Source organism: Gopherus evgoodei, chromosome 8 (genome assembly GCF_007399415.2).
Source record: "Gopherus evgoodei ecotype Sinaloan lineage chromosome 8, rGopEvg1_v1.p, whole genome shotgun sequence".
Taxonomy (NCBI): domain Eukaryota; kingdom Metazoa; phylum Chordata; order Testudines; family Testudinidae; genus Gopherus; species Gopherus evgoodei.
In genome coordinates this window covers 35,713,854-35,733,303 of record NC_044329.1, presented here as the reverse complement: position 1 = coordinate 35,733,303, position 19,450 = coordinate 35,713,854, and the positions used below count along the sequence as shown (strand labels likewise).

Genomic DNA, 19,450 nt, shown 5'->3' with positions numbered 1-19,450 from the left:
GCATGGCCTCCAATAGTGTGGATTTATACTAGAATGTCAAATTCATCTCCCCCCCCCCCCCCCAAATCTCCAGAGATTCCTCTAGGTGGTGATTTCTCATTTTAAATGTAGTAAATATTAAAGCTGCTGATCAGTACTGCAAATGGGTGCTTAGAGATTACCAGCTACCAATGTGTGAATAAATTACTCAACACTCCGACAATCAGAGCAGGAAGCAATCCAGTAGATCTGAATGAAAACAAACAATGCTTCTAAAATAAAGTGCTGGCACTGCGAAGACTAAATACAAGTAGAAGGACAAAGGATATGAGTTCATCTCAAAGACAGTTAGTTCAGCATTAAATGCACCATTAAACAAAGCTACCTGAGTGGAAATTAGGACCCATCTCTATTGTGTCAACACTTTGAAGCTACCCACTATACCCATAATGATGATTTAAGTCCCTCTCCAGTGTCTTCCACTAGCTTTTCATTATCAGCTGCATTCAGGTGCTATTTGTCTGTGACACCCAAAGTGTGGCAGGACTCAGATTGTACCATGAAAGCTTCCGAAAGGCTCAGTTTTAGCCACAGTCCTTCAAATGGTGCCATAAGCTGGGCACTGTCTACACTAGGGTTTGCAATGCTGCAAGCAATGATGGCACTGAACTGCCATTAGTAGCAGTGAGAAATGTACCTAAGGGAAGATGGTCAAGGAAATGCTAGTACAAAGAAATGAGAAGTAAATCAGACACCAACTTCAAATCATTACTTTGGACTAGCTTGTTACAAGGAGCACCATTTATTAAAACCTTAAGCATTATTCTTGCTGGGATAGTGTAGAATTATTCCCTTCATTCCCTCACATTATCGAATGTGTCTGAGTAGGGTGCATATTCAAGAGACAATCACCAAATCATTTCTACTATTTATTTTTTTAAATATTTTTGAAAAAATATAATTTTTTTACAATATTTTCAACTTAAACACTATTCACACTGAACACGTATGGCAGCTTAACCTACCCAAATATGAAGTTTAAGAAGCCAAAACTGTTCTAGCTTTATTAAAAGAAAAAAATTGTTGTGCTGTAGACTATTGTGTAGTGATGATTAAACAAAGCAAGGGAAAAGCACCACTCAAATCACTAACGCTAAAGTTTTCTTGGTTAAATCCAGCTCTATTAAAGGTTGTACGCTAGAAGTTACATAGACAGTGTGCTATGTAGCCAAGTTCTTGGAAGAAATTGTGATGAAACATATCTCCTTAAATGTAATTAGCAAGTGAAACAAACATTTGTAACACGATATTCTGTAAATATAGGACATTTCTTCCAACTGCTTGTTTGTTAGTTCAGTAGCTGAGATCTAGGACTCTGCACAGGTCTGTAGAAGTCTGGTATGATCGTTCATTCACACTTTTCAAAAAGAAGAGCATGAAGTAAAGTTTTTTTTAAGGAAAAAAATTAACATTAGTAAAAATACTGAAACGGAAAGTTAGCTAATTTGCATAATGATCCAATAACCTTGCTTTTATTTTTAAGTTAAGGCATTATCAGGTGCAAATTAACACCAGTTGACATGTTTTAGTAACAGACCATCCTTAGTTAAATCCTAAATCCTTTTAAAAAACAGAGTCTGCAAGAGGTTTTCATAAATTTGGTACTTTGTCTCAACTTGACTGGTGCTTCTTACCTCACTGTCTCCTTCACAGAAAGCCAAGGTCCAATTATGTTTTCATTAAACTTTTGACAGCTTTTTCCTTAATAACAGTCTCAGCACTTTTATTAAGCATGCAAGACTAACAAAACTTTGGCAATGCATAAGTGTAACACAGTGACGAGAAGAGAGAGCTTTTACAATTAAATCTTCTAATACTGGCTTCACAGTGTGGAAATTGTGCTACATCCACCAAGAGAGGGCCCAGTCTACTCATATATTTAGTACTTCACCCCAGGAACAAACTCCTTTGCATTTGGATTCAGATTACTCTTGACCTGCGGAGAAAGAGACAACCAAATCACAATATTACTTATATCTCACTTTTCCTAAGAAAAGCATTGTTCATAGCCATAGCTTACAAGTTTAAAATGACAGACAATTTAATGTGAGTTCTTGAATACATTAAAAATCACAAAGAGGTTTAGAACCCTTCACCTGCTCATCACTACACCTTAAGAGCAGGGCTATTAATGTCTTAAAAACAAACAAAAAAACAAAACAGCAGAAGCACCTAGAAGCTTCAATTAAATCAGAGTCCCATTGTGTTAGGCACTATACAAATAAGTACTAAGCAGACAATCCCTTCCCTGAAAAGCTGCAAGTTAAAGCCTGTAGTCTCCCTAAAACACCAAAAGCACCAGAGCTTTAATTCAGTCAAACTGATTCTGGACAAGTGTCACATGGTCTTAAACCTTATCTCTGTTTGTAGACACATTTGGTTATGCAACATAAGCAAACAAAGACTTGATGTTAGAAACTAGATTTGAATAGTTTTAAGCCACTGACTGACTGGTTTTTCCTTCAAAGAAGAGTTATGTCAAAATAGAATACTAATGTGCTAAATACCCATACTTGAGTACATATGCCTGCTTATTTCATAATTAGACACCCTGTAGTATTTCCAGAGAACTCAGGAATGTAATAACTTCCATGGTGGCAATAAGCAGCACCAAGGGAATCTTAATTTTACACAAAAAACTTCCACGTATTGCCTAACAAAGAAAGAACAGAAACTGGGATAGCTGGAAGCATGAATTTATTTGAACTCTAAGTTGTTTACGCATTAGTTTTTGTCACCAGCACCTTTGTTACCACTTGATATTTCAGGCCAGTTGTACGTCTGCTATCTTGAGTCACTGGGCTGAAAGATACATTGGCCTAGAAGTTACATATAGTTAATTTTATTTTTTCAAGGCTTATTGTGAAGTATCGATCTTTAACAAGACATTTCAAGTGCACAAGAACATTTCAGGCATACAGTTAGCGTGTGGTTGATCACTAGCATTAGTGTCAGGCTAGCAACGATTCTCTCTCTCCCCTCTGTCGGATTTCTAGAGCAGTGGCTCCCAAACCTGTTCCGCTGCTTGCACAGGGAAAGCCCTGGCAGGCTGGGCCGGTTTGTGTACCTGCCATGTCCACAGGTTCGGCCGATTGCAGCTCCCAGTCGCCACAGTTCACTGCTCCAGGCCAATAGGAACTGCTGGAAGTGGCATGGGCCGAGGGACATACTGGCTGCCGCTTCCAGCAGCTCCTATTGGCCTGGAGCAGTGAACTGCAGCCACTGGGAGCCGCGATCAGACGAACCTGCGGATGCGGCAGGTACACAAACCGGCCCAGCCTGCCAGGGGCTTTCCCTGTGCAAGTGGCGGAACAAGTTGGGGAAACACTGCTCTAGAGAAGTCCAACATTACTGAATGTACCCTGTGTACCTCTATCATGGGTCAATAGCCATTGCACTGACAGGCAGCTGCAAGAGGGTGTGCACTGGATGTCATGGACATTAGGCAGCTGTAATAAGTATCAGCATGGTATGTCTCTGCACTGCCATGTAGTTGCCTTGCTTTTGGGAGTGTCAGTTATAACGTTTTATATTTAGTTGCTTTTGCAAGTTAACTGTTCTGGGCTAACAGGCACTATCTGAAACTTGTTTGGGTACTTTCAGTTCATTTCAACATCTTTGTAAATTTAACAGTTTCTATTCTAGGAACCGAGACATTAAAATAATGCCAAGTACTTATAAGGAGAGTTAGCAAGATTTACACTAGGTTTTTGCAGAAGGTTTAGGTTTCTTGGCAAAGATTCACTCCTAAGTACAAGTAAAAAGATCATCTCCACCTATTTTAAGAAGTTTGGGCTGACAAATGAATAATTAATTATACCGGCTACAGTCAATACAAATCTAGGTAATCTCTTTCAAAATTTTCTACCAACACATCTCAAGCTAGATCTGGACTGTATTATTTCAGTCCTAAGGCTCTATTTCCAACATGCCAAATTCTGTTAACACAATGTTTAGATGTACATTAGACTGCCTGCAACAAGAGCTGTTGAATTAAGCCACACCTGCTGGATTACACACCACGCAGTCAGCATGTTCGACCTTTCGCCTTTCATTGAGTACATAGTGATTTCTGCCAAGCAGCGTATATACCCACATACCACTAGTATTTGTGGCAATGGACTATGTAAAACACCCATGCAATTCTATGGACAATCCAACAGAACTTCAGCTACTATCACATTCCATACCATTTTTGGTAAGATAACAGTACTGTATCCAATACTTTAGTATTCTCCCCTACATGTGTATATCAGGTTAAAGAGATCGCTGGATTATATATGGGATCTGAGCTGGAGAGCCTTTATATTACTGATAACTGGCTGTTGCTGTTTGTTTTTTTTATTAGCCATTTTAATGACCTGTCAAGGCCCTAGAGAGTCTTTTGGAAGGTGATTTTTTTTTTTTTAATTTCAAACAAAGTTATCTAAGAACAAGCTGAGAGGAAACATACCACCAGATCCTCCAGTGATGAGCTGTCACTGATAACGAGGTCATTAAACTGGTCCTGGATTTGATCCATTGTTTGTGGGAGGTCTCGAGCAGGAATAAACCACTCATGTTCTTCCTCCTCTTCCAGCATTTCCTGGAAACAACGCTCAATAAATTCTTCTTCCCATAACTCCTCTTCAATCTAAAGTTAGAAAGGGGAAAAGAGTGTTCTGGTGGATAAGTCTCTCTATGGCAGTAGTTCTCAACCCTCAACCCAATCAGCGCACAGCTGCAATCCATGTGACACCCTCATGGCCATACCAGTAGAATACGGATTGATCCACAACACACAGAGAGCTGCATATGCAGCCCACAATGGTAAATAGGTTGAGAACCACTGCTCTATCGTATATCTTCACTGCACATTAACTCAGCACCCAGGTGTGAGCAGCCACACTGCAAAGCCCTGCTTGAGTTACTGTGTCCTCACTGGTTCTGTGGTCCCATGTGTATAACTAGGATTTCTGGGGGACAAGCACATAAAAACAACCCCGCTGGGTTATATCAATGGTCCATCTAGCCCAGTATCCTGTCTTTAAACAGCGGCCAAGGTGCTTCAGAGAGAATGAACAGGACAGATAATCAGAGTGATCCATCCTGTCATCCACTCCCAGCTTCTGGCAGTCAGAGGCTAGAGACACCCAGAGCATGTGGTTGCATCCCTGACCATCTTGGCTAATAGTCATTGATAGACCTATCCTCCATGAACTTATCTAGTTCTTTTTTGAAATGAGTTATAGTTTTTGGCCTTCACAACATCCCCTGGCAATGAGTTCCACATGTTGCTTGTGCATTGTGTGAAGAAGTGCTTCCTTTGGTTTGTTTTAATTCTGCTGCCTATTAATTTCATTGGGTGATCCCTGGTTCTTGTGTTATGTGAAAGAGTAAACAATACCGCCTCACTTTCTCCACACCAGTCAAGATGTTTTAGACCTCTATCATATCATCCCCCCTCCCCCCCCCCCCACACACACAGTGGTCTCTCCAAGCTGAAGAGTCCCAGTCTTTTTAATCTCTTCTCACAGGGAAGCTGTTCCATACCATTAGTTGTTTTTCTTGCCCTTCTCTGTACCTTTTTCAGTTCTAATACATCTTTTTTTGATATGGGGTGACCAGACCGGCACACAATATTCAAGGTGTGGGCATACCATAGATTTATAGAGTGGCAATAAAACAAAAAATAGCATAATATCTATTACTTTCCTAATGGTTTTTAACATTGTTGGCTTTTTTGACTGCCATTGCATATTGAGCAGAAGTTTTCAGAGAACTATCAATGATGATTGCAAAGTGTCTTTCTTGAGTGTTAACAGCTAATTTACATCCCATCATAGTTGGGATTACATTTTCCAATGTGCATTACTGTGCATTTATCAACACTGAATTAAATCTGCCACTGCTACTCCTGGGGGGATTTTGCACCAAAAAATTAAAAATTCTGCACCCAATATCTGTCAAAATAACACTATGTAATCAAGCCAGTTTCAATTATTTAGCTAATTTCAAAATACCTGTCAGCAAGTCACTCCCCTCTCCCGCAGAGCCCAGCTGCAGCCCCCCCGGCCCAAACAGTCACACCCCGTTCCCCTCCCCCCTTGAGGCCAGCTGTGGACCCCTACCCTGACCAGACAGTCACACACCCTACCCCCAGAGCCCAGCTACGTGCCCCCTCTCCCCCCAGCCCAGACACTTAGACTCTACCCTCCTAGAGCCCAGGGATCCTGAGGGAGAAACAGCCTGATGCTGGGTCCCGGGGCTTGTTCAGAGTTTCCTGCGTGCTGCCACCTCCTTACTTCAGGGCATGTGGGCAACTGCAGCTGCTGGAAACCCTCCAGTTCCCTCTCCCTCAACACAGCCTTGTCTTTTATTTGTGAGCTGGGCTCTGCTGGGTCCAGTGGCCCCTAGTGGTGGCCAACATCTCTGAAGCCTATTTCCATGGGGGAAAATGGAAATTCTGCACAATTCTGCATTGTGCAGTGGTGCAGAATTCCCCCAGGAGTACATTGTGTTGCCCAGTCACCTAGTTTTGTGAGACCCCTTTGTATATCCTTGCAGTCTGCTTTCAACTTATCTTGAGCAATTTTGTACCACCTGCAAATATTGCCACTTGTTTACCCCTTTCTCCAGATCATTTATGAATATGTTGAACAGCACTGGTCCCAGCAGAGATCCCTGGGGACACCTCTGTTTACCTCCCTCCATTCTGAGGACGGACCATTTATTCCTACCCTTTGTTTCCAGGATTACTGACCTATGACAGGATCTTTCCTCTTATCCCTTGACTGCTTAAAATATCCTCTGGTTCTCTGTACTGCAGTAAACTAAGCCACTCTGATTCTTTCCCAGTGAATTGTGGGATAACCTGTCTACTTGTCTGCTCTTCTGGGTATGCAGGAGGAACTGTGGGAAGGGAATGGAGGGCTATCAGCACTCAATAGTTTAGCCTGTGTCCTCACTGAAAGATAAGGTTACCAGCCTGAATTAAAGGAGAATCAGAGAAGAACCCAGGCTCTAACCCACAACTCTAACCAGGCCAGCTAGCCTGGGTTGAAAACACCATTGAATTTACTTGAGGGTGAATCACGTGTGTGTGTTTGGAAAGGGGTTGGTGAAGCACCTGAGTAAGAGCCTGAGCTAATACTGCAATGAAGCCATAATTAAGACTAAGATTATGTCACCTAGGTTACGGAATCACAGAATGTGACCTCCAGTGACCTTCATGAGAGTGGGGGCCCCATAGCTGACCAGCTGCAGCTGGCAGTGGGGGACCCCACAGCATCCCAGCCCAGCCTCCACGGACGGCAGGGGATCCCCCTGCATCTGCCCAGGAGCTGCAAGTGGTGTGACCCTCCCCAGCCCCTGACCGGCCACCACCGTCAGCAACGAGCCCTGAGCTGCCCAGCTTTACTACTGGAAGGGGCCCCCACAGCCACTGGGAAATGGGGACCTTGCAGCTCCCAGCTGTTGGGGGGGGGTGGATGCAGAGGGCTGGACCTTCCTCCCTCTCCATTTTGTCAGGGATGTTTTTAGTAAAAGTCAGGGACAGGTCACAGCTTCTGTGATTATTTGTTTATTTCCCATGACCTGCCCCTGACTTACTAAAAGCATCCCTGACAAAATCATAGCCTTAGACATAATCCTTAACAAAGGTATTGCTGACAAGCTTTGGAGAGAGTTTTATATGACAGCAGTATCACTGTGCTGCAGGACACAGAATAAAAATCAGCAAAAATGTAGACGGGCATCCCATGTCTGCCAGGCATAGCCAGGGAATAAAGGTGACCCAGAAAACAGATTAAAATTAGAAAATGTGTTCATAGGAAGCTTGAACAAGTCTTTCTCCACTTTTACAGTTTACTCCAACAGATTTGGCTCATGTACTCAAGAGTTAGGAAATGCCAGAATTAAGGTTCCATGGGCAACCTTAATGCGTATTCACAATGGGGCTGAATTATGAATCAACCTTCAGTTACATGAATTCATTTTCACACACCCCTCTGCCTCATTCAGTGCACAGGATGGATAGTGCTCAGAGAAAGAGGCAACTGCTCATTATTTCCTTTTATCCCCACCATCCGCTGCGTGGACCTACCCTATTTACAGAATACAGTCCAGACCCTGCAGTGAACAATTCAATATTCATTTCCATTGACCTAGCTACTGCCTCTCGGGCACATGGATTAACTACAGTCTCAGAACCTCTCCAGTCACTGTAGAGAGTGTCTACATGGAAGTGCTGCAACTGTGCAGCTCTACCATTTCAAGTGCAGACACTGCCTTAGTCCCTCCCACAATAAGTTCATCTGCACATCTTCCCTGGGAGATAACAGCACCATTTTACAGGTAGAGAAACTCAGAATAAAAAAATAAGGTTTGCCTAAGGCAACACAGAGACAGTGGCAGAGCCAGGATTAGAACACAGGATCTCCATACTCCATCCTGTGCTCATTCTCCAGAATGCTTGGCACAAGAAGTGCTTGGCACCCACAGCTCCCACGGACTTCAGTTTGCAAGTATTCAATACTTCAAGAGCAAGGCCTCAGATCTCTCAAGGTGGGCACCTCAACACAATTAATGTCCGCCTGCCAAAATTTTGGTTTAAGCGAGTCACTCAGCACCACACTGAATGTTTGTAGCAAAGGCAAGAAGAGAGCAGAACTCTGGCATTCACCTGCCTCAACTACATGACCATTTTCCCCTCCTATAGTTCCCTGCCTGGTTTTCTATACCCCTTTCAACTTCTAAAGAAAAGGCGGTAGGGATCCCACAAATGGCTTCATTCACTACACAACCGTGGTTCATTCTCTGAGCATTAACCAACCTATGCACTGAACAAGGAACAGTGGGGTCCCAAGGAAAAAAAACTGTCTAATTACATGATTACATGTTATCATAATGCATATGCACAAAGGGCAGAATTTATATTGCACAGGCAACCTAAATTCTGGTATTTCCTGACTTTGTAACCTAAATAGCATTTTTTTTTTTTTTAAATAGTTTCTGCATGCAGGGCCAGCTCCAGCTTTTTTGCCGCCCCAAGCGGCAAAGCGTAAAGAAAAGAGATAAAGTCCATCGGCGGCAACTCAATTGCGCCACTTCATTCTTCTGCAGCAATTTGGTGGTAGATCCTTCACTCCCTCTCTTCCTCTTCGGTGGCACTTCAGGTGCAGCTCAAAGAGGAAGAGAGGGACTGAGGGACCCGCCGCCGAATTCCCAGACTGTCCCTTTCCATTGGCCGCACCAAGCACCTGCTTCCTTTGCTGGTGCCTGGAGCAGGCTCTGTCTACAAGGTCTTTCCTAGGTTTTTCCAAAAGGAAAACGGTGAAATCAATTTCTGTTATATGCAGTTGCAACAACTGCCCCATCAGGAGGGTTCAGAATTTTAAACCCTAAGCACTGCAATATAGACTGCTAACATTTGAACTACAGGACTAGCTACCCCTGCATCGGTAGGGGAGTGTGGCAGTGGTTATGAGCGATGGAGGCCATGTATTGAGTGAGAAAGGGAGTGGTTGGGGGAAAGCCCATCTCTCCGGAGATGAGCAACTGAGGCCATGAGCCAAATCTGGAGGGGCAGAGAGGATTGTTTTGGGGGATCTTGGCATTGCTGCCACAGCTCCCTCAAAGCAGCTCCAGATTCCTAATGCCATTTTGAGTAAGGATGTTCATATTTTATTATTTTGGCAACACAATATTGCTAACAGTGCAAGTGAGAAGAAAATGGAGATTTTCATAAGTTTATAACACAACTAATACATGAAATTTTATGGTACAGAGAAAGCACTACTTTTCTAAATCCAAAGACTTCAAAGAATCTCAGAGGCCTGCTGTAAACAGGTGTAAATCTTTCAAGAAAGATGTAAATAATCTTGTATAAAGGAAAGCATTATGCACTTAAATACAGGGGTCACTACCAAGTCCCCCGCTAACACCATCTTGCCTCAACATTCCCATGACCAAGCAGGGTTCTGTAGGTGGACTTATGAAGGCCAATGGTGTACTTTACTTGTAGGCATGTTTTTCACCTGGTTATAGCTTAAAAGCACAGTACCTGGCCTCACGAGCTTAACCCCTCCATAAAGGGTCTCATGATAAGTCTTCCAACCCATAGTTCTTCCCTGTAAGCCACACTGCGGAAAGCAACTTTACACATGCATATTTCCATGTAATTCTGTGCTATGAAATAAAACTCTTCTTCTAGACTGTTTTTCATTCAGTCATCAAAAAATGGGCAGTTACTTATTTTACTGGAGGGGAAATTGAATCACTGATTGATATTTTCCCACAGTATCAGCAGCAACCCAGTGGCAGAATCAAGACTAGAGCCCAAGTCTACAGACTCCTAGTCTTTACTCCAGACACTAGACCAGGCTGTCTGCCCTGTGAGCTAGAAACACAAATGGAATACACCACAACAAATTTGAAAACTGTAAGGCAACTTACCTGCCTGTTAAACTCCTCTTCATTTTCCATCCACATATACTCAGCAAACGGATTGTCGTCTTCATGAGAGTGACCATTAATAATCACATCTTCATTGATGATGCTTGGGCTAGTACTGCTGCGACTTGGATCTTTCATGGTTGAGCCTTTGACTTGAAGCCTGAAAGTTAATTGAAGTAATCAAAAACTTAAATTCGACATCTGTATAAACCCCATCTAGTAACCATTAGTAAACACTGGACTTGTATTTACAGACTCCAGTCACCAACAGAAAAATCAAGTGTAGTTCTGGAGCTTGTAAATGACCACCACCCCACAGAGTGACAACTTCTACTAGCTAAGCAAAAGCCACATAATGGCAAAATGTGGGAGAGCCCTAAAAGAAGTTCAATTTACATTTGAAACTCTGCTCTGTGTACATTCAAGAATAGTTTTCCTTGTAATTACCTCAGTAAGCCCCATCAAAACACACAAGAGGCCTAGTCTACACCTAAAGCTTATGTTAACCTAGCTACACCACTCAGGGGTGAGAAGAGTTGACAGAGATAAATTTAGGTAAGTTCAGGCAACCTAAGCCCTGGTGTAGACATCCTATGTCAAATGAAGACTTAGTCCTTTGACTTAGCTACTGCCTCTCACGGGGATGCACTTATTACAGTGACAGAAAAACCCTCTTCTGTCACAGTCATAAGAATCTACAGTACAGTGGAGTAGCTGCAGCACTTGCCAACACACATGACTTTGAAAGCAAAAGGTTTTTTTGTAGATATTAGCAAAATGATTGGGAAAGTGTTCAAAGATGAGTTTTCAACATTGCTTTATAACTCCTTTTCTGAATTAAGCTCCCCAGAAAGACACTCCGTGCTACTACAGATGAGGTAAGTAATGTTTCAAGGGACTGATTTTTTTTGAGGGGATTGATTTCTTTTGAGGGGGTCTAAAAAAAGTGAGATTTAACAGGAAATCATTTCAACCTCAACTACAGAACACCACACATGCATCGATGGACCTGCTCAGATGGCCATTACACTGCTCAGACACCGTGGGAAAGGTCAGAGACTGCAGTCACTGGATTTTATTTTGGTTCTCTCATACGCAGCCACTTTGGGCTTGTCTATACTTGAAATGCTACAGCAGCACAATTGCACCACTGTAACACTTCAGCATAGACACTACCTATGCTGATGGGAGGGGTTCTACTGACAGAACAGGTAATCTAGCTCCAGAAGAGGTGGAATTGTAGGTCAATGGAAGAATTCTTCCATCAATTTAGCACTATCTACACTGGATGTTAGGTTGTCTTAACTATGCTGCTCAGGCATGTGTGGATTTTCACACCCCCAAGTGATGTAGTTAAGCCATCTTAATTTTCCTAGTGTAGACCAGGCCTTTGATGTGACAATTCTATAGTTATCCCATTAACAAAAGTCTATTGACTGGGGAATTTCACGCAAGAGATCATATTTAGGATCAATTGGAAGACAATACAAGCTTGTCTTAGATCCCAAATCACTCTTAGTATGTTTAGCATGAATATATTTGCATGAGTTCTAGAGTTAATTTCTCCTCTTAAACCTTGAGGTCAGGATTCTGCATTAGCCCTGCAGTGCACTAGGAAGTCGTGATAGCATGCACAATTTTTGAGTTCAGGACTCTGGCAGGTATATGTGAAAAAATTTGAATGCTTTTTGTAAAACTGCATTTGTAATTTAAACCTAGACATATGACAAATCCCACAATTTTAGTCTTTGCCAGTTTACAAGGTATAGGTTCAAGAGTATCCAGTATCATGATCCTTTTACAAGACTGATAGGCCATGAAGACAGAACAGAAACACACCACTTCTGAATATATTTGAGTTATAAACAGAACAGTGGTTATTCAGCCCTTCCTTTTCAGTTTATTTTGTTTAGAATTTCCCTGAAATTTATCAGTGTTTATTACAAAAATTAAAAATGGGTGAAAAGTTGCACAAAAATTAACTATTTTTCTGGCTAAATAATGGGATTAAAATTCAGGGATGAGAGGACAGAAAAAAGCAAAGAGAAGTAAGAGTACTGAAAGTAAAGCAGTTTAATGCTGTGGTTTATTCTGAACTGCACATTAAGAGTACGTACACATGCACATCTTTCGCCACACTGCCTTGCTCTGACAGCCAAACATTTACACTTAGACTCAATTATTAACTCATCTACCTAATGTAATGGATTGGATTTTCTTAACATAAGCAGTATTTTCACGTACTTGAGTCCAAAATCTGGATGAAAAAAAAAATCAGTAGAAACTGAACAGCTTTTGTAAAACACAAACAAAAAAAACTTACAAATTAAAAAAATATAGTAAAAATTGAAAACAAAGAACCTGATAGCCCAAACTAAAAGGCCAATGTTTTTGTCTATGCTGCATTTAAACCTAGACATTCTAATACTAGTCTTGGGAATCTTGACTATTTTGACCCCAAGACACCATGTTTACTTTGAAATCTAATCACCTCATGCATTTCATGGTATTGTTCTCACCATTTACTATAATCAAAGGGAGCTGTGCCGACATACAGAGTTCGTTGGCAGCCTAATTTCTCCTCCTACAGGATGTTATAGTGAGGTCATTGATACTATGACATCACAATTATTTGTGTGAGATACTAGTTCAAAACAAGATTATGACTTTGAAGATCTCTTATTTAGATGATGTCAAAGTGGATCAAGCAGACAGTGAACAAGATCACCTTTATCAAACCAGCTGGGGATGAGAGAGATACTCAAAAACTTACTTTTGACAGTAAGTAATTGGCTGTATCGAAGGATGAGAGCCTTAAAAACCACTAATGCACACCCTGGTGCTCTTACTACAGTAGCCATATTAGCTATTAGGGCTCAGAAACGCTGATCCAAATTCCATCTTTGGATCGATATGCCACAGACTGCTGCAGAGAAATTGATTCTTGGATTATGAGCGTTCTAGGCCAAAGCTTCACTTTGCCTAAATATCAACAAGACATTGAACAAAGATCTTCTATATGCCTTTTTTGAAATCAACCTAGTATTGTATAGTGTTGAGGAGGAAGATTAGCATCTACCAGTCTAGTTTGTTCCATTATGGATTTTATAATCCAAAAAAAAAAGGAAAACAAAGTCAGTTTAACAGAAAAAACAACAAAATGAGATTGTATAAAGAATTTAGTGGATTCTTTTTCTGCAGTTCTACTGAAAAACTGTTGTAGTCATATTAAGCTGAAAACCATTAAAACTAACATGACAATTCATATGCTTGTATACATTTGTACTTTTTAAAAATCACTTCATTTACAGTATTTTGCTCTTCACTCCTTGCAGTTTACTTTTAGAAGTTTACAAGATTAAAAAGCTTTCTACAATTTAGGTCATCCTTCCCTTCCTTCTAGGGCAAGTTCTTCCCCAACCCCTTAGTGTGGAATCAACTTTGATATTAACATTACATTTTGACTTTTTGCACACTAGCATAATTACCTGGATTTTTTCCCCAGGAATTATCATATAGATATAATCTATTCTGTGTTATTAAAATCCATAGAGAAAGTACCAAGAAAGATCTATCAAGCTATTTATAATCCTCCAATATAGCTAGGCACCTCCCAAATATGTATGGTGGCATCCTCCACAGCCTTATGAGGAAGAAGTGTTTTTACAAGTAGGAACTGAGGCACAAAGTGATTTGTCCAAAATCACACAAACTCAATTCAGATTTCTTGAATCCCACACTACAGTGCCTGACCCAGAAAGATAATTCTGTGTATTTCAATTTTCTGCAGCTCTTACCGAATAAAAAAAGCACATCATTTTTAATGCAACATGCAGTATAACTCCACTTCTCCAAAGCATGATCAGTTAATCTTCAGAACTGATCATATTTATTAGGCAGACAAATTAAAAGTCTTGACACTTCCTGTAGTACTAGAAATATGATGCGGTTGCACATGTAATTTAAGTGGTGCAGTAAAGCAGTGGATAAAGGAGGGCAAGTTGACTATCTCGACTTTCAAAAAGGCTTTGAAAAAAATCCCACTCCAGAGGCTACTAAAGGAACCAAGTAGTCATGAAGTGAGAGGCAGTACATTGTCATGGATCAAGAACAGCTGACACACAAAACAGTAGGCATAATGGTCAATTTTCATTGTCACTATAAGTGAGCAGCAGGTTGCTTCAGTGTTCCCTATTCGATTTAGAGTTTAATATATTGATGCCTATGGAAGTGTGGAGACTACAGAAAAGTTATGCCATAATGATACAGAATCATCTGGAACAGTGCGTGTGGGCACTCAATCTCAAAACAGATATTGCATAATTAGAGATGGCTCCAAGAAAAGCAATAAGAAGGATTAAGGCCATGGAAAAACTCTCAGGAAGAGATCAAAAAGATTGAGATTGTTTAGTTTAGAAAGGAGACATGATTAGCATATATAAAAGTAAAAAGGTCTAGAGAAGGTATATCAGGAGCTTCTATTCTGTGTCTCATACCATCAGAGCAAAGGGCCCTTCACTGAAATTAAAAGGTGGCAGGTAAATTTAGGACTGATTAATAGAAAATATTTTCACACAATCTTCAAACTAAATATGGGTTAAGGACAAGAATTTAGCAAGATTCAAAGAGACTAGATGTTTATATGGATCATAAGAATATCCAGAGCTATAGTAGTTAAGCTAATGAAAAGTTTTGAAGGAGATAAAGGCTCATGTTTCAGGTTTTAAAAAAAAATATCTTTATTATGGATTAAGAGGAGACCCTTCATAGGGGGAGATTAACCCATATCTACTTACTGAGGGGATTCTTCCACCTACCTCCAAAGCATCTGGTGCTGATCACTGGACTGGACGGTTCACAGATGTAATTCAGCACAGTAATTCCAATGTTTCTCTACAAAAATTGATAGAGTTCCTTCCAAATTTCTAAAGTATTAAGTAGTACTGTAGAGACTGACCAACAGCATCCTCTTAAACGTTTATTGGTAGCAGTTGACTGAACATTAAGCAAAGTGATGTTACTAGGCCAAAAGAATAAAAAAGCCTCACTGAAGTGCTATAATGTCTGTTTACACCGCAATTTTATTTCTCTGGCTCAAGGAAAGAGCTTCACTAAATTCTTGGTCACATTATCTAAACAGATTTAGCAAGAGCCAATTACTAAACAAAAAGATCAAGAAATCAATTAACAATATGGGGAAACTATATGATAAAATCCATGCAGGATGCAAACATATCACCCTGTACTGAATATTTCAAATATACTTCAGTTTTCCTTAAATGGAAGTTGAATACAAACGAAGCTTTGTTAGAGTGATTTGACAAATAGCATATGAAATCATACAATAAAGATGCAATAAGAACCTGTAAAACTGTTCCACAGACTTGAGAGCCAAGGCAGCAGGTTCTGTTTTGTTTCAATTCTGAAGTCAGAACTGGTTAATCCAAGTCAGTTTCATTCAGGTAAAGAATGCCTGTATTTTAACAGCAAGCCTGCTAAAACTCCTAAAGCCTTTTGTAGCCACCTGTACAAAGGCATTAATACTAAGATCTACCTACTTACAAATTTCAAGGTACAGTGAAAAAAAGAACTTATGCTCTGTGATTTGGGGCAAGCCAAATGTAGTACATCTGTAAAATGGATATAATATATTCCTTACAAGGGTGAAGACTATTTTAATTAGTGTTTATGAGAAGGCTTTAAAGTGCTGAGATGGAAGGAACCACAAATTAAGTTCTTAAACATTTTGAAGCTCTCACATAGAAAGCCCTATACAAGTGCCAACTATTTGTCCTGGATTCTTTTTTATCATTATCTCAATTAGAAGTTTAAGCTCCTTCCGTGGCATCACTCAACTGGACAGATAGCAGCTGGACTAGAACTATTTATGATCGGAGCTGCGCTCCCGGGGATCTATCTGCCACCGCTGCACTGAAAATCCCTCTGCCCAGCCAGACGGCTCCGGCACTGTCGCTGCCCAAGGCATCCCCCCGACCCCGGGAGGCACTCGGACCTAGAGGGGCTGCTCTGTTACAAAGCACTCCACACGGCTCGACGCCTCTCGGCAGCGAGAACTGGACCAGGCGCCGAAGCGCCATGTGGCTGAGTCCCTGGCCCCTCTGCATGCCACTGCCCTTCCCCGGCCCGGCTCCCCTCCCACGGTGCTCCCCAACGTCTGCCCCGGCGCTAGGGATGGCCACACCAGCTGGGGGCCGTGCCCCGAGCCCTCTCCTCGTGGGCCCCCAGGCCTGGCGCTGATGCCCGGGGAGCCCACCCCCGCCAGGGCCGCGCTCCGACGTGGAGGCCCCTTCAGGGGTGCACGGCGAGCTGCCAATCAGGCAGGGCCTGCAAACGGAATAGCCACGCCAAGCCCAAGTCCCGCCCCCTTCCGGTGACGACTGCCCACGCGCGCCGCTGAACCCCCTCTCCAGGCGCGTGCCAGACGCCCCGCCCACTCCCCGCCGCGCGCGCTTTGTTCACCAACAATGAGACCACCTCGCCGATCTCCTATGTGTGTGGGGGGAGTGCTATCCCATCATGCCACGCGCGCGGCCAGAAACACCCCTCTTCCCCCACAGTACCCGGATGGAGAGCCCGAGACAATAGAGACAAACGCCATTAGAAGGCCCAAGCCCTCGGCTCCGAGGCCTTCAGGGGAGCCTCCCTCCCCGAAACAGAGTCCGGGGCGGGAACGATCCTCGCCGCCTTCCCCCGACCGGACTGACTCGAACCCCTCCTCCCCGGGCCCACCTGCTGTTGGGAGCGGGACGGCAGAGGGTGCGCGCTGGGGCTCCGAGCTGGTCTTTTCCGCCACGGCCGCCTCGTGCCCCCCCACTCTTTATTCGGGTTCTTCTCCCTCCACCCCTCTCCCCTTCCAAACACAACAGCCAGGCCGGACGTGAAATCACTTCCGCTATGTGACGTCACAAGCCACGCCCCCTTTGCTCCGGATCCAGACGGTGCACTACACATCCCGGCACGCCATGCGCCGACTCGGGGCAGGGCATCTAAGGGAAGCTGGCAGATAGGTGGCGCGCTGCATGCCGGGATTCGCAGTTTTTTCCATGTCAGCGGCGTCCGCTTGAAACTCAGGGGCAGAATGCCGACTGGCTCGGGCGTACTGCACTGCATGCTGGGACTTGTAGTCTGGGGGCGGAGGTTATGCCTCCATCTTGAAGATCGAGGGTGGTGTGATCGAAAAGGCGCATTATATGCTGGGAGCTATAGTCGGAGGGGGCGAACAGGGAGTGAGCCAGGCCTCCATCTTGTGGCTCTGTGGGGGAGCGATGCATGGGGCGGACTCAGTGCATGCTGGGGGCCTGGACTTCTGCGTTTTGTTTGCTTTGCAGCCATAGGAGCTGGGCAGGTGTTGGGGCACAATAGGAGCTGTGGGGTGATCACTGGGCCCCTGATCCCTTCATAGAGGATCTTCCATGCCCTTGCCACATATGTTGGCAGTCAGGCACCACCAGAGCTCGGTATTGGCTGAGCTGGGGTAGCCTTGTGCTCGGAACAAACAGCCCAGCCAGCGGGGAACAGGCCAAAACAACGGGGGAACGTGGCAGTCATGGAAAAGTTAGCACATCCATGCTGCCATATCCAGCAAAATAGACAGAGACCTGACAGTTTCGTGGGTACTTGATTACCAGGTATTCAATAGCCAAAGTACATGCACCTGCCAATAAACAGCATCCTGCCCAGTGTTTGTGACTGTTAATATGTGATAGATATGTCAATCACTAGAAACAGCATAGGTGTTATAATAATGCTCACTTTAAAATATCCTATGAAAACCAAGGGAGGAGAAACTGGTTTTGTAGTTGGCAAGCCATGCACAGTCTTTGTTTAATCCTGAGCTGATGGTGTCAAATTTACAGATGAACTGAAGCTCAGCAGTTTCTCTTTGAAGTCTGTTCCTGAAGTTTTTCTGCTGCAGGATGTCCACCTTAAGGTCTGCTATAGTGTGGCCAGGGAGGTTGAACTGTTCTCCTACAGGTTGTTGTATATTGCCATTCCTAATATCTGATTTGTGTCCATTTATCCTTTTCCGTAGAGACTGTCCAGTTTGGCCAATGTACATAGCAGAGGGGCACTACTGGCATATGATGGCATATATTACATTGGTGAACGTGCAGCTGAATGAACCGGTGATGGTGTGGCAGGCCAGTCCTCGCCCACAGACAGCCTGCCAACCTGAAACATATTCTCACCAGTAACTGCACACCGCACCATAGTAACTCTAGCTCAGGAACCAATCCATGCAACAAACCTCGATGCCAACTCTGTCCACATATCTACACCAGCGACACCATCACAGGACCTAACCAGATCAGCCACACCATCACCGGTTCATTCACCTGCACATCCACCAATGTAATATACGCCATCATATGCCAGCAATGCCCCTCTGCTATGTACATCGGCCAAACTGGACAGTCTCTATGGAAAAGGATAAATGGACACAAATCAGATATTAGGAATGGCAATATACAACAACCTGTAGGAGAACACTTCAGCCTCCCTGGCCACACTATAGCAGACCTTAAGGTGGACATCCTGCAGCAGAAAAACTTCAGGACCAGACTTCAAAGAGAAACTGCTGAGCTTCAGTTCATCTGTAAATTTGACACCATCAGCTCAGGATTAAACAAAGACTGTGAATGGCTTGCCAACTACAAAACCAGTTTCTCCTCCCTTGGTTTTCACACCTCAACTGCTAGAACAGGGCCTCAGGGCTTGGCTACACTGGAGAGTTGCAGAGCTGGTGGTGGGTTTACAGCGCTGCAACTTACTGTCCGCACTTGCAAGGCACATACAGCGCTGCATCTCCCTGGCTGCAGCGCTGGCTGTACTCTTGCTCTGCCTGGAATATAACGATTGCAGCGCTGGTGATGCAGTGCTGCTCCGCCAGTGTGGCCACCAAATCGCTGTAATTGGCCTCCAGATGTATTCGGAGGTATCCCAGAATGCCTGTTCA

The 19,450-nt window shown here is 43.2% G+C and overlaps 1 protein-coding gene across 3 annotated transcripts; it reads right to left on the bottom strand.

Annotated features, from left to right (window-relative positions):
- Positions 1-895: 895 nt before the first annotated feature.
- PAIP2 (poly(A) binding protein interacting protein 2) lies at positions 896-17,389 on the bottom strand. Of its 3 annotated transcripts, XM_030572211.1 has the most exons (5): positions 17,224-17,314; positions 15,291-15,366; positions 10,474-10,633; positions 4,493-4,672; positions 896-1,975 (listed from the first exon to the last, which is right to left on the bottom strand). In XM_030572211.1, exons 2-5 carry the CDS (start codon positions 15,299-15,301, stop codon positions 1,919-1,921), a joined length of 408 nt encoding a protein of 135 aa, XP_030428071.1. In that variant the 5' UTR covers positions 15,302-15,366; positions 17,224-17,314; the 3' UTR covers positions 896-1,918. The 3 variants fall into 3 exon arrangements, with proteins under 3 accessions (XP_030428071.1, XP_030428070.1, XP_030428072.1); XM_030572210.1 differs by lacking the exon at positions 15,291-15,366 and having other exon boundaries at positions 10,474-10,644; positions 17,224-17,389; XM_030572212.1 differs by lacking the exon at positions 15,291-15,366 and having other exon boundaries at positions 17,224-17,306.
- Positions 17,390-19,450: the final 2,061 nt, after the last annotated feature.

Bases quoted from the DNA above. Each gene is read 5' to 3' on its own strand.
- PAIP2 (XM_030572211.1), bottom strand. The intron at 4,673-10,473 runs GTAAGTTGCCTT...TTCTAACTTTAG, and splicing joins AAGAGGAGTTTAACAGGCAG to ATTGAAGAGGAGTTATGGGA. The intron at 1,976-4,492 runs GTATGTTTCCTC...CTTTCTCCGCAG, and splicing joins CATCACTGGAGGATCTGGTG to GTCAAGAGTAATCTGAATCC.